Source organism: Lampetra planeri, chromosome 29, assembly GCF_965212315.1.
Source record: "Lampetra planeri chromosome 29, kcLamPlan1.2.h2, whole genome shotgun sequence".
Taxonomy (NCBI): Eukaryota; Metazoa; Chordata; class Hyperoartia; order Petromyzontiformes; family Petromyzontidae; genus Lampetra; species Lampetra planeri.
The window spans coordinates 5,993,320-6,008,026 of NC_136135.1; the positions used below are offsets into that span (position 1 = coordinate 5,993,320).

The 14,707-nt window shown below is 53.1% G+C and overlaps 1 protein-coding gene and 1 long non-coding RNA gene across 2 annotated transcripts in view; one reads left to right on the forward strand and one right to left on the reverse strand.

Moving 5' to 3' along the window:
* Positions 1 to 14,707, forward strand: part of LOC144728609 (IgGFc-binding protein-like) — a 43,712-nt gene that overhangs the window by 22,680 nt on the left and 6,325 nt on the right. The window contains exons 11-22 of the mRNA XM_078608153.1: positions 333 to 934; positions 1,266 to 1,827; positions 4,197 to 4,807; positions 5,226 to 5,814; positions 6,200 to 6,795; positions 7,388 to 7,952; positions 8,867 to 9,066; positions 10,435 to 10,827; positions 11,602 to 11,891; positions 12,773 to 13,041; positions 13,693 to 13,791; positions 14,410 to 14,609. Coding sequence (XP_078464279.1) covers positions 333 to 934; positions 1,266 to 1,827; positions 4,197 to 4,807; positions 5,226 to 5,814; positions 6,200 to 6,795; positions 7,388 to 7,952; positions 8,867 to 9,066; positions 10,435 to 10,827; positions 11,602 to 11,891; positions 12,773 to 13,041; positions 13,693 to 13,791; positions 14,410 to 14,609 — 4,976 coding nt within the window. The remainder of the gene's footprint in view (positions 1 to 332; positions 935 to 1,265; positions 1,828 to 4,196; positions 4,808 to 5,225; positions 5,815 to 6,199; positions 6,796 to 7,387; positions 7,953 to 8,866; positions 9,067 to 10,434; positions 10,828 to 11,601; positions 11,892 to 12,772; positions 13,042 to 13,692; positions 13,792 to 14,409; positions 14,610 to 14,707) is intronic.
* LOC144728611 (uncharacterized) lies at positions 9,293 to 10,978 on the reverse strand. Its single transcript, XR_013587544.1, has 3 exons — positions 10,231 to 10,978; positions 9,790 to 9,897; positions 9,293 to 9,451 (listed from the first exon to the last, which is right to left on the reverse strand). It is a non-coding gene; the product is annotated as an uncharacterized LOC144728611 (long non-coding RNA).

The following is a 14,707-nucleotide window of genomic DNA, read 5'->3' on the forward strand; positions in this document are numbered from 1 at the left end:
TAGTTGGCTGTGTTGGGTGGTGGTGGGTTTTAACGACACATTTTTTATTTACGCGTTCTAACCCAAAAAAACCTGTATTAAATTAGTTTTCATTTATTTGTTTTTGATTTTCTAACAGGTTCAAATGATGAAGTCAGTTTTTCATATAAAATGTATATATGCAGTGCAGTGTCACAAGGCAAGGCATGATGGGAGGACCGATGCCACGGTCACAATTTCACAATTGTTCCGTTCAGAGCAGAGCAGCCAATGACTGTCGCCACGATTGTATTTTCCCCGCACCGACCTTTCAAGCAAATGCCATGTTCCCCCCCCCCCTCCTACATTTCCAGCAAAACAATGCGGAGCAAACAGCCACTATGAGGTGTGCACCAGCAGCTGCCCGGAGAGCTGCGCCAGCCAAGGGCAGCGGTCCCGCTGCGGCCTTCCCTGCCACGAGGGCTGCCAGTGCGACGAGGGCCACGTGCTGAGCGGCGGCCGCTGCGTGCCGCCCTCCGCCTGTGGCTGTGGCCACGGGGGCTCGTACCACGCGCTCGGTGAGGCCTTCTGGGAGGACGCCGCATGCTCGCGCCGGTGCACGTGCCTCGCCGGCGGCGCCGTCGGCTGTGAGCTGGCGAGCTGCGGCCCGTCGACGGTGTGCGGCGTGCATGCGGGAGAGGTGGCGTGCGTGCCCCAGGACGGCCCCCCCGTGTTCTGCCAAGCGGCGGGTGATCCGCACTACTACACGTTCGACGGCGCCGCCTTCGACTTCATGGGCACCTGCCGCTACACCCTGGCCAAGACGTGCGCCGGAGGTGGCGGCGCGGTGCCGTTCAACGTCGAGGTGGAGAACGACGACCGCGGCTCGCTCGTCGTTTCGTACACGAACCTGGTGAAGGTGGACGTCTACGGCCATTCCATCATCATCGGCAGGGCTGACTACCCTCGAGTCAGGGTAAGACTCATTGTGCTCACGCCAGCTTTTGTATCTTTATAGTTATCGTGATTTGCCCAAGTTATTCTGTCACAATGTTTGCATAGGTCAAGATCCTTGATTTTCATTTCCAGCTTCAAATTACACTGAAAATACTAGCGACTGTTCTAAAGTAAACATTCAATTTGATGGAATGTGTATCTTCCGTTGTTAATAATAATCATGATACATCTTACATTTCCGACGTGATTTCCGCAAAGAACACAATTTTATTGACTGACAATTTACTTTATTTGGCTCCGAGTGTTCCCGGCTGTAGCGGAGAGGGACTCACATGTGCCGTGTACTTTAGGTCGACGGCGTCCTGGTCAACTTGCCCATAACGATCATCCCCGGGAACCTCACGGTCCAGACCGGCAGTGCCGCGCTTGTGGAGACCAACTTTGGCCTCCGCGTTCAGTACGACGGGCATCACGTCGCCACCGTGTGGCTTCCACGGGACTACCGGGGCCTGACATGCGGCCTCTGCGGCAACTACAACGGCAACGCGACCGATGATTTCCTTCTGCCCGATGGAAGCCTGGCTGCATCGCAGAATCACTTCGGGCAGGCGTGGACGGTGAGGGGCGACGGAGACTGTCAGGCGACGGAGCCGCCTTCCGAGCCCTGCCCCGACGCCGAGCGGCCCCAGTACGCGAGCGGCGCCTTCTGCGGCCTCCTCGTGGAGCCCGAGGGGCCCTTCCGAGAGTGCCATCGCGTCGTGCGTCCCGAGCCGCACTTTGGGAGCTGCGTGACGGACGTGTGCGCGCTGGGCGGCCGCATCACGGCGCTGTGCGACGCGCTCTCGGCGTATGCCGCAGCCTGCCAGGCGGCCGGCGTTGGCGTGAGCGGCTGGCGGAACAGCACCTTCTGTCGTAAGTGGAGCCGCCGTTCAACTCGGATAATCAGAATCAGAAAGTTTATTTACACTGGAGGAGGAATTCCGATGAGCTGTAAAGCTCTTTTTCCCAGATATCCAGGAGGGTCACGGGGTCGAGAACGTTACAACTACAAACAATACAAAAACATCTTCTTGGTTCTTTCGGTAAAGTCACGTAGAAGGGAAGTAATAAAATAATAAAAATAAAACATAATAAAACAATTCTCACGACGTTTCGGCCACAACGCAAGCAGCCATCCTCAGGCGAAGAATGAAACACCCCAAGCTTGGAGCGTATATTTAAGCTGGGTTAGAGGGGGGGGAGGTGGGAAGAAGAGCGCCTAAACAAAATAATTTGCATATCAAGAGGAATTCAGCATATGGAAAATGCGTAGGAGGTGGGCGGGGGGGGTTCCAAATCAATACTATGCCCGTGCATTATGCAGGATTAGCAGCATCAAAGGGGGGGGGGGAAGGGGGGGAGCATTAACAAAGGAAAGGAATGTTAATAGTATGTAGCTGTAGTTACTAAACAACCACGTAAAAAACTACAGTATAAACTGCATGACAAACTAAAGTATAAACTACATAGCATCATCAGTAAACTTACTATATTCTACAATAAGCTGAGTTACTAACAGTAAGTAATACATGAAAAATTCTACGTTGTAAAAAATTATATAATATGCTTCCATCTAAACTTTATTCTCTTACATCACACGCGTCTATACCGTACTATATACTTCCATAGGCAAAACCAACATTAAATTACATACTGTATTGCTATAAACCACCCTATACCTTATACATTTTTAATATAACACTATGTATTATTCTACCCACCCTAATGTGTATCAAAATGGTTTATTACGTCCTTCCAGTGATTGCTAAGCCAGAATCCATCTTCTCGGTTAAAATTGTCTCTGTGTTTGTAAATGTGGATCGCCTCATGTACGAATCTCTCATGATAGCCAGATGGCTTGCAGAGAACCTCTGTCTTGGAGAAGTCAATGTCATGTGAGCCCACTGAGTTGTAACAGTGATCTGCCACGGCTGAGGTGTTTGTCCTACAGTGTTTCAGGTCAGCTTTATGTTCACGGATGCGGTCCGAGACATGACTACAGCTACATACTATTAACATTCCTTTCCTTTGTTAATGCTCCCCCCCCTTCCCCCCCCCCCTTTGATGCTGCTAATCCTGCATAATGCACGGGCATAGTATTGATTTGGAACCCCCCCCCGCCCACCTCCTACGCATTTTCCATATGCTGAATTCCTCTTGATATGCAAATTATTTTGTTTAGGCGCTCTTCTTCCCACCTCCCCCCCCTCTAACCCAGCTTAAATATACGCTCCAAGCTTGGGGTGTTTCATTCTTCGCCTGAGGATGGCTGCTTGCGTTGTGGCCGAAACGTCGTGAGAATTGTTTTATTATGTTTTATTTTTATTATTTTATTACTTCCCTTCTACGTGACTTTACCGAAAGAACCAAGAAGATGAATCCCTGCAGTCACGAAAGCTTTAAATCGAAATACAAAAACAGTAAACAATTGTTTTTATCTTACCAGGTAAAGCCCACTTAGCGATTAGCTTCTTTTTCATAAACGACCTGGCCACAAATGATAGCTCAATGAAGTGGCTTATCATGTGGAAAACTACCTAAATGCATGTTTCTGGTTGATAGATTTGATGTGGGTGTTTTAGCAGCCGCTTTTAGGACGTGTTTTTTTTTAGTCGGGGCTGCGAGGTTGAGTGATTTGTTGCGCAGGATTTCACCACGCGCCACTCTCCGTGGACATCTTCACAAGTTGAGGTGACAGAGAGAGTCTACGATTACGCTTGGGTTTGTTAAGTGGTTTCATCGTTAACAGATGCCTTTGACGAGTTTGACCTTTGCTCTGATGTCTCGCAAATTTGCAATGCCCTGGGGTAGAAAGTGATTTGGTTGGTTCAGTTGAGTTCGGGGTAACGTGTGGGTAAGCCACAAACTAATCTTTATGTGCGGGGATATACCTTCACATAATAACTAGGTACGAGGTATGACTCGTAAACACGGAAAAAAGACATTCAAACAGTGACTCAATGAGAATAAAATACATCTATTCCTCCAGTATTACTTTAATCAATGCCTCAGGAACTGAAGCTCCTAGCACATGGAGCGACAACACGCTGGTGCAACCAGAAAACACATCGAAGAGATACGCAGCGCAACTTCAAACGCCTACACGGAGCGCAAAGAACCGTCATTATTTCTCATCAACCCTAAGTACAAGCTTACTGTAGCGGCACCTTGACAACCTAATAATGACGGGGCAGGAGCGATCGATGAACATTAACACCGTCCCCGTGTTGTCCCCTCCGCAGCCCTGACGTGCCTGGCGCACAGCCACTACAACGCGTGCTCGAGCCCCTGCCAGCCCGGCTGCTCCACCCCGCAGGGACCTGCCGCCCCCCAGTGCGGCGGGAGCCTCTGCTCCGAGGGCTGCGTCTGCGACGACGGCCACGTCCTCAGCGGCAGCGCCTGCGTCCCGCGGAGCCACTGCGGCTGCGTCGACCCCGCCAGTGGGCGCTACTTGCTGCCCGGCGAGTCCTTCTGGGCGGACGACACGTGCCGGAGACGCTGCTCGTGCGCAGTGGGCGGAGAGCTGAGCTGCCAGGCGGCCGAGTGCGGCGCCTACGAGCGGTGCGGCGTCGAGAACGGCGTGACCGGCTGCCACTCGACTGGCTCGGCCACGTGCCGCTTCTACACGGACCCGCACTACGTGACCTTCGACGGACGGAGCTTTGACTACCATGGCACGTGCACGTACGTGATGGCGCGCGCGTGCGGCGACCACGGGGAGGTCGTGCCCCCGTTCGAGGTGCTCGGCAAGAACGACCAGAGGGGCGGCTCCATCTCGTGGCCCTACTCCGTGTCACTCAGCGTCTACGGTTACACCATCACCATCACCAGGGAGCACGTCCACCAAATCCTGGTGAGTCTCTCCGCTGCAAGGTGCCACGGTGACGAGATGTTAACTGCTTTGCCTGGTAAACAGGAAGTTGTGGGTTCTACCCCAACCCTGCAGCCTGAATATTTGGAGTTTGTATGTTCTCCCCATGGTCGTGTGGATTTTTCTCCGGGTCCTCCGGTTTTCCCTCGACATTTAGAAACGTGCGTTTAGAATATTTGGCTGCTATACATTTCCACACTATAAGCCACTTGGTTGAGCTATCATTTGTGTGCCAGTTCGCTTCTAAAAAAGAGCTATATAGCTAAGTGGGCATTACCTAGTGAAATATAACATAGTTTATAGGACCAAAAGAATCGACTTTGAGCATTTAAACAATGCATCGATACGTGCCTAATAATACAAATTATTCAAATGACAACGCTTTTATTTTATGTTTCAGGTAAACGGCACCGTGATGAGTCTAAACTGGGCGCTCCCGTCCAGACAAATCTGGGCTGTGGCCCAGGGAGGGCTTGCTGAGATCGTGACAGACTTCGGTCTGAAGCTCACCTACAACTGGCACAACCAGGCCTCCATCACCGTTCCCAGCAGCCTCAGCGGCCTCACGTGCGGCCTGTGTGGCAACTACAACGGCGACCCCACGGACGACTTCGCCCTGCCGGACGGCACCACCATGACCTCCGCGAACGAGTTCGCCGGGAGCTGGCGGGCGGAGGCCGTGGCCGAGGACCAGGGCTGCCTGGGAGGGGGGGGCGCCCCCCCGCCCCCACCCCTCCCGGTGTGCCTCGCGGCCGACCGAGATCGCTACGGCAGTGGGGCGTTCTGCGGCATCATCGCGGACCCCACGGGGCCCCTGCGTGGCTGCCACGCTGCGGCGAACCCCGGCACGTACTTTGACAGCTGCGTGAGCGACGTGTGCCTCTACGGGGGCCGGCGCGACATCCTCTGCCAGGCCCTGGAGGCCTACGTGGTCGTGTGTCAGGCGGCCAATGGCACCGTCGACGCCTGGAGGAACGACAGCTTTTGCCGTGAGTGACAAGGCGCCCCGTACACACGTGTGTTGTTGTTGTTGTTTGTTAGAACATCGTGGTAAATTATATTTTTCAGCTCCTTGGTAATGAATGAAAAATAGAAGTTGCTCGTATGATCGAATGCAACTTAAGAGAAAGTGTAGGAAATATAAACACAAAGATGAGGATATTTTAGTTTCACCAGCGATTGAAATGTCAAAAATATTTTGGGCGCTTCATGTCAATGGTATCAAAATACCAGGTCGTAAAAAACGTAAATTGAAGCTTTCCTCCTCCCCGTGCTTCTTCTCCTCTCCCGTCCTGCTCCCCCTCCCATACCTCCAATGCATTCCTCACCTCCGCGTTCCCGCTCTTGCTGCCCGCCGGCTCTCCCATCAAACAGCAATGAGCTGCCAGTCCAACAGCCACTACGAGCTGTGCGGCAACACCTGCCAGAGGAGCTGCAGCGACCTGGCCCAGCAGACCATCTGCTCGCGCGGGCCTTGCGCCGAGGGCTGCCGCTGCAACCCAGGCACCGTCTGGCGCTCCGGCCGCTGCGTGCCCCTGGCCGAGTGCGGCTGCTTCCACGGCGGTCAGAACTACGCGAGCGGCGAGGCCTTCTGGCCCGACGAGCTGTGCCGGGAGCGCTGCGAGTGCCGGCGCGACGGCTCCGTGGCGTGCGAGGCCACGGGCGGGTGCGGCGTCGGCGAGAGCTGCGGCGTGCTCGCCGGCGCGCGGGGTTGCCACCCCGCCGGCAGGGCCTCCTGCAGGGCCTGGAGCGACCCGCACTACGTCACGTTCGACGGCCTCGCCTTCGACTTCCAGGGCGCGTGCACCTACACGCTGGCGCGCAACTGCTCCCGCGAGCTGCCGCAGTTCGAGGTCCGCGCTCGCAACGGGAACCTGGGCTCCTCGGCCGTGTCCGTTCCACGCCAGGTGACGGTCGCCGTCTACGGCCAGCAGGTGGACATCTTCGCCGGCGATGGCGCCAACGTCCAGGTGAGCTACGCCTCCCTTCAGGGCCACTCAAGCGTGAAAATGCCTTCCCCCGAGTCGCCTATGTCGTTGACTTGCCTGCTCTTTTTAGGGTTGCCGGTTGTCCTGGCTTTTTTCCAAGGATTGTCCTCTCTTTTTGAGGTAGCTATCTTGGGAAAATCTGTGCAGCATTTTGAGATGCGGTCATACTTATAAACTATACAAATCCCCAAAATTAACCTGTTGCCAATGATTTTTCTTTTTTACCAGGTAAGACCCACTGAGCTATATAGCTCTTTTTCAGAAGCGACCTGGCCACAAATGATAGCTCAATGAAGTGGCTTATCATGTGGAAATTTATAGCGGCCAATTACTCTTAAGCGCATATTTCTCAATGTGGAGGGAAAAACTGGAGGACCCAGAGTAAAATCCACGTGACCACAGGGAGAACATGTAAACTCCAAATATTTAGGCATTGGGGTCGTAATCAACCTCCTGCAACACAAGGCGAGGTAGTTGACATCTCGCCACCGTAGCTGGTAATGGGACAGCATGCATGGTGCGCAGTGTGAAAAAAATCACCGTATCTTCACACCTGTTTTTTCCCCCACTAAAGGTGAACGGGCTCAACCGGAACCTCCCGGTGAGCCACGACAACGGGAGACTCAGCGTCTACAGGAGCGGCAGCAGCACCGTCGTGAGCACCGACTTCGGGCTGCAGGTCTCCTACAACCACCGCTACCACGTGACCGTGGAGGTGGCCTCCACCTTCCAGAGCAAGCTCTGCGGCCTCTGCGGAAACTACAACCTCAACGCCACGGACGAGTTCCTCTCCCCGGAGGGGCGGCCCGTCGCCGACCCCGTGCAGTTCGGCATCAGCTGGAGGGTGAACGACGGCTCCGTGTGCAACGACGGCAGCGGCGCCCCGCCGGTGTGCGACCCCGAGCAGCGGGCGCTGTACGGTAGCGACGGCTACTGCGGGATCCTGACCTCACCCGACGGGCCCTTCGCCGGCTGCCACGCGACCGTCAGCCCCGACAGCTACTACGACAGCTGCGTGTTCGACCTGTGCGCGATGGGAGGCGGCGCGGACCTGCTGGCGGGGGCGCTGGAGGCGTACACCGGGGCGTGCCAGTCGGACGGCGGGACCGTGGAGGAGTGGCGCAACGACACGCTCGGACGTGAGTGAGCGAGCGGTGGAGCCGCGCTCGCCGCCACCGTGTCGGCGGCAGTGGCGCGCAATGATGATGGTAATGATTTCAACTCGTAACGTAACCGCCGCACGGTTAGCGCTCGCTGTCGTCGAGAGAGGCTGACCTCAGAGGAGGAACCACAGAGAAGTGGGAAGGCAACCACATGGTGAGCCGGTGCCAACAATAGCCCGAGTTCAGCAGTCTTCTATATATTGAGGTGTCACCGGTCAATTGATGAGCGTTTACACAGTTGGCTACGTACGGTGCGAAAGAAGTTCAACGTACATACATACGGAGCACCTGGAGAAAACTCACGTGTGCGAGGGGGAAACGCTCTATCCCTTACGGATGAAACAGCTGGAGTCCGCATTTTGCTGTACCGCCTTCTCATGGCAAGTCAGGGTTATGGCAACTCGATTTTCGCGACTTTTGTGCGATCCACCAAGAGGTAACGTGCGCCACTACCGCCCAGCTCGCTTTAGTCTCTCGCAGTAAAAACTAAAACTCAACAACGTTTTATTTTACCATGTATGGCCCACTGGGCTTTGTAGCTCTCTTTCAGAAGCGACCTGGCCACAAATAATAACTCAACCAAGTGGCTTATCTTGTGGAAATCTTTAGCAGCCAAACACTTCAAACGCATGTGGAGGGAGAACCGGAAGACCCAGATAAATATCCACACGACCACGGGGAGACATAATCGAACCCACAACCTCCTGTATACCTGGCCAGGTAGTTAACATCTCGCCACCGTGGTGTAGTGACAGTTCCGTTTAATTTCCCGCTTTCGATGCACGGTGCATTGGGATCTACAGATGAAATGTGCCTTTTTCAAAAATGCAAGTTTATTGTCATCATTTTTATCATTATTGATCGTGTCTCTCTCTCTCTCCGCCCCACAGAGCACAGCTGCCCGCTGCACAGCCACTACGAGCTGTGCGGATCGGCCTGCCCATCCTCGTGCGCGGAGCTGGCCGGGCCCGCGGGATGCCACAGGCCGTGCGGCGAGGGCTGCCAGTGTGACAGGGGCTACGTCTGGAGCGGCGCGGAGTGCGTCTCAGTGGCCCAGTGCGGCTGCGACTACAACGGGCGCTATCTGCAGGTGCGTCGGGGTTCCGGTAGTTGGTGGTATTTGTCATCACGTCGTAACAATATCGTCGTCGTCGTCAGCCGTGGCCAATGCACTGCTGTGATGAAGACCTCCCATAGCTGCCGCCACTGCTTTCCATGATGCTGCGATGTAGGAATCCACCCGTCACCTGCACACGAACTTACTAAATCGCCTCCTCACCAGACGTCCTCTTGGAAGTCGAACATTATCGCCAAAGTTAAAAAAAACGCACCACGTTTTTTATTAACACTGCCTTACATCACATGTATAGAAGGTCAATAGTTCGGCAGTGGCCCTTGTCGAGAGCACAGAGAGGGGGGCAGAGGGATTTACCGTGTTTGTAGATTGTGCTTTACACCCTGGTGCCCTGAGATAGCTGGGAAAAGATAAAGAAAAGTAAACATCACATTTAGGGTGACAAGGATTTACCTTGATAAACCCTCTGGTTTTTACTTACACATTTAAAGTCAACATGCATTTGGAGTATTTGGCTGCTATAAATGTCCACGTGATAAGCCACTTTGTTGAGCTAACATTTGTGGCCGGATCGCTTCTGAAAAAAAGAGGTACAGTATAGCTCAGTGGGCCTTACCTGGTAAAATAAAATAAAAATATTTGAAATAGTTTTCAGTTACTGAAACCCCAGGGATTAAGCTTTGTTTCAGACGATCACACGTAAAGTATCAATGACGCGCACAAGGAGTGTTCATTTACCAAAGTGTTGCACTGTTGGAGAGCGGAGGAAGAGGCCATCTGCAGCAGAGAGGCACGAGGCCTGCTGAAGGGACGCCGACTTCCGCAAAAGCTCCTCCGGTCATTGTGCTAAAAATGAACGGGCAGTTAAGGGAGTGCGGCGGCAGTGGTGTTAGATACAGGCGCGAAATAACACACTCGGCAGGTTCATCGTGAACATTGCCTTATAACAGAAAGATACAGAGTAACATTTCGTTTGACGGCCCTTATTCAGGGTATAGAGGGAGCGGGCAGAGAGAGCTGGAGATCACACTTTACACCGAGGTGCCTCACAATTTCATTCAAACACCAGGCAATTCATTTTTAGTTTTTGGGCAGTTGCCAACTTGATACGGGTCGACATTCCTGCGACTGAAAACACGGGCATGAGGCGGGAAGTTAACGGGTAATGAGAAGCAGCACCTGCTCAGTGGGTTGAACCTGGCGTGAACGGAGACCCTGGGTTTAAATCTGGACAGCCACCTGCGACGAAACTGGGTCATCAAGTGAGGCGCGTTTCACCATCAGCCACAAAGTTTCGTCGCGAGGCATGCGCCACCCGCGCCACCCGACCGGGCTCCAGGATCACTATCAACCGATCGTTCGTCTTGACGTTTTGTGCACCAGGCGGGCGAGGCGGTGTGGAGCGACGGCTGCTCGGAGCGGTGCGAGTGCTCGACAGGCGGCCTCGTGCGCTGCTCCCCGGCGTCGTGCCCCGTCGGCCTCTCCTGCTCCGTGCGCGCCGGCGCCCGCGGCTGCTTCCAGGCGGCCGCGGCACGCTGCACGGTCACCAACGACCCCCACTACTTCACGTTCGACGGCGCCGTCGTCCACTACCAGGGCGTCTGCGCCTACGACGTGGCGAGGCCGTGTGGCGGCAGCGGCGGCGGCGAGCCGTACCCCTTCTTCCGCGTCGTTATGGAGAACAAGCGGCGGGGCACAGCTGCGGTGTCCTTTATCTCGGGGGTGCACCTGATCGTCGGCAGTGCGCACGTCCTGCTCCGCGGGAGGGAAGTCCTGGTGAGGCTTGCGACAGCGGCGGAAAATTTATTACACTCTGTGTGTCCTCTTTTATAACAGTGGGTTGAGCTTTTTTTTATCCGTACACTTGAGGTCGGTTGCTAGAGGAAGAAGTCTTCACTCTAAGTGAGTGCGGGGTTGGGAAAGGCGTGTGGCATGGAGGGCGAGGGGGAGGGGAGGCGCGGGGAGGCCCCAGGTCAGTATGAGACGTTGCTCGTAACTGACCTGAGCCGTGACCGTGAACGCAACTCCGGTCACTGGATTCAACCACCGCGCAGCTGCTCCCACCATTAGCGACAAGGTTATGAAATAAAATTCAGGCACATGGGGGTAGTAGCGTTCGTGTGAAGAGAGAGGCCTTCACTTTGCTGTACATTGAAAACGTGTGGATTTCATCAATCAGATTTTACCGTTTCTTTCTCCAAAAATGTAGATTAATGTGTCAGGAACTCTTAATCATTGTCCCCAAATAGGTATGGGTTTCATCCAATGTCACTGATCCACCGTAATAGTAGTATTGCATTGCCCAAGTGTTCAAATTCAAATTGCCGACTTTTTAGTGGTGGGACAGTTATTCATTCTAGATTTGAAGCTTTCGTGACTGCAAGGATTTATATTCTTAGGTTTTTTCGGTAAAGTCACGTAGGTAAAAAATTAAAATTTAATAAAAGTAAAATAAAATAAAAATCACGACGTTTCGGAGGCAACACAAGCTTCCGTCTTCAGTTATTCACCCGGGCGTCCGTGCTCTCCCCGTCCACCGCGCGCGCAAAGGTCAACGGAGCGCGGACGTTGCTCCCGGTCGTCGTCGCCGAAGGAGTCGCCCTCTCCGAGGAGGGGAGCGGCTTCGTGGTGGCACGCACGCCGCACAATGTGACCGTGCGCTACGACTGGCTGTACACGGCGCACGTGGAAGTGGGCGCAGAGTACGCGGGCCGCCTCTGCGGGATGTGTGGCAACTACAACGGCGACCCCCGCGACGACCTCCTGACCCCGTCTGGGGAGATCGCCATGGACGCCCGGCAGTTCGGCCGCAGCTGGAGGGCACCCGACGTGGATGCCGGGTGAGCGGGTGGTGGGCAGGCGGACGGGCGAACGCCTCAATACACTAAACTATTTTTTATTTTACCAGGTAAGGCCCGCTGAACTATGTGGCTCTTTTTCAGAAGTGACCTGGCCACAAATGATAGCTTATCATGTTTAGCAGCCAAATACAGAACTCGAAATGCGTCGTTGCTGCCTCAACCTTCTCTACTTCTTGCCTGAATCTCTTTCTACTCCTTCTTGTCACGTTGTATACGTATGTTGAACTTCTTTTGCACGGTACGTAGCCACCCGTGCTCATCTGAAGTGCGGGGCAAAGACAACAAACTAAACACAAAAGGGAGTTTTAAAGAAAAAAAATTCAATTTAGATTTTAAAGTGATTAGCTGCAGTTATTTCCTAATAATAATAGCTCCTAATAATAACAGCTTCCTACTAGCTCCATTGGTCTTGGTGTGATTAGACCATTGCAATATGCATGTCAAGTGATAGCTGCAGCTTATTTATATATTCTATATGGTCTGTGTGTGCGTGTGTTCCTTGGGGTGCCATGGTGGTGAGATGTTAACTACCTCGCCTGGTGTGCAGGATCGAGATGGGTTGGATCCCGACGCCTGAATATTTGGAGTTTGCATGTTTTCCCCGGGGTCGCGTGGATTTTTCTTCGGGGTCTCCAGTTTTTGCCTCCACATTAGGAAACATGCGATTAGAGCATTTGGCTACAATAAATGTCCACGTGATAAGCCACTTTCTTAAGTTATCATTTGTGGCCAGGTCGCTTCTGAAAGAAAAGCTATATAGCTCAGTGGGCCTTACCTGGTAAAAAAAAAAACTAAGTACATTGTGTGCGTGTATCTATACTGGACCCATTCGCTCACTCCCAAATTCCCCCCACACGCAGCTGCGAGGACACCATGGACCACGTGGAGCCGGGCAGGTGCGACGAGGAGGAGATGCGGGGACACTGCTTCGTGCTGTCCGATCCCGAAGGTCCCTTCCGAAGCTGCCACTGGTTCGTGGACCCTGCGCTCTACCTGGAGTCCTGCGTCTACGACCTGTGCAGCTACGAGGCCACCAAGCTGCAGCTGTGCCGCGCCCTCGAGGCCTACTCACAGGCCTGCGGCCTGGCCGGCGTGCCGCTCGGCGACTGGAAAGGCTCCAGCGGATGCCGTAAGTGCGGCACCCCATGGCCGACTACAGGACTCCGTTCCATCGTCCGGCAGGACACATTAATTTAGGTTGTGCTGGCGGTAGAGCTTCATAAAATGTGCCTACAGACACGGGGGGCTTGCGTACATCGCCACTTTCCCTCGTGTATCCACACTGTTCAACCACCACTGCACTGCTGGCAAAAAACACTTCTCTTTCTGCTTCTTCGCTCGCACTGCTTCCCTTTGAAATGTACTCCCATCGTCTCTTTTAACAAACCTCTTCTGATCTTGCTCAATCCAAGAAATGTGTTAACCCTTCTTTTCGATTATAACTTTTATAGTGCTGTTTGTTGCTGGCAATTTGACGTTTTGGCCCTTTGGGCACTGTGCTCTGCAACTATGTAAATAAACCAAAAAAGCAGTAGTTGGGCGCTACGGTAGTGAGATGTTAACTACCTAACCTGGTATATAGGAGCACGTGGGTTTGATCCCGACCTTGACTCCTGTATATTTGGAGTTAGCATGTTCTCTACAGCTCTCTCTTGTTTATCTCTCTCTCATCTCGCGAATATTTATCTCTTCACGTCTCGGCGAGCCATGCCGGTGAGCCACTCCACATGAGCCGTGTTTGCAAGTAACGTTTCCTTCCACGGGGTTGTTTCTTTTCCAGCCGCCTCTGACCCATGCAGCGCCATCTCCTGCGGTGAACGAGAGTGGTGCGGCTCCAACAGTGGGATTTACGGATGTTACTGCGATGAGAATTCGCAAGGTACGCACACGGCTGTGCACAAACCCGGCGCATTTTACCAAAAAAACACTCAACGTCATTTCTTCTGCTCTGTTATATAATCCAGCCTGATGGCGGAGCGGGCGACTCGCAACAGCGAAGGTTTTGAGTTCAAATCCTGATATGGTGTGACCTAACACGCTATCCCCTGGGGCTGATACATACCACTGTTTGTGGAATTCAACAGTGGCTGTAATATATATAGTCTTTTGTTCTGATGGATAGAGGTTCTAATGGCAATGCATAATTTCATTGATAAATATCGATTCTTAAGCTCGCAGCACATGGCATCGCATACATTTTATTTAATGAGTTTGCTTCACCTCTGCAGCCAAAAGTGGCCACTATGTTGACCGCATGAATCAGATTTAAAAAAAAAAAATATTTGTAAATGACAATCTTGCAATTGACAGTTGTGCTAAAAAAAACAGTGTCTGGCCAGGCCGAATAACATAACAATATTAGTATAATACTAATAATAAAACTTATGGTGAAAGGGATACTCAGATTCTGTGCACCAAATGATCGGAAGCTGCCAAAACTCTGCGAATCCCCTAATGAAGACTCGTGGTGCGTCCTGCGCACACCCATCATCCACAGGCCCCTCTGTGAACTACACGCTCAGCTGTGAAGCCACCGAGATGAACATTGCCCTGTCCAGCTGCCAGCTGTTCCACAAGGGGTTCACAGTGCAGTACCTGCACCTCAACAGCCCCGCCTGCCGAGGCAACGACACAGGAGGCCAAGTGTACTTCTCCACAATCATCAGCACCAGCGACCACTGTGGCAGTCAAGTGACGGTATTCTGACTTTCCGTTCAACCTCCCGCCCGCCCGCCCATCCGTCCACTCGTACATTAACACCAAAAACCTCAACACATTTGTCAGTATCACAGCTC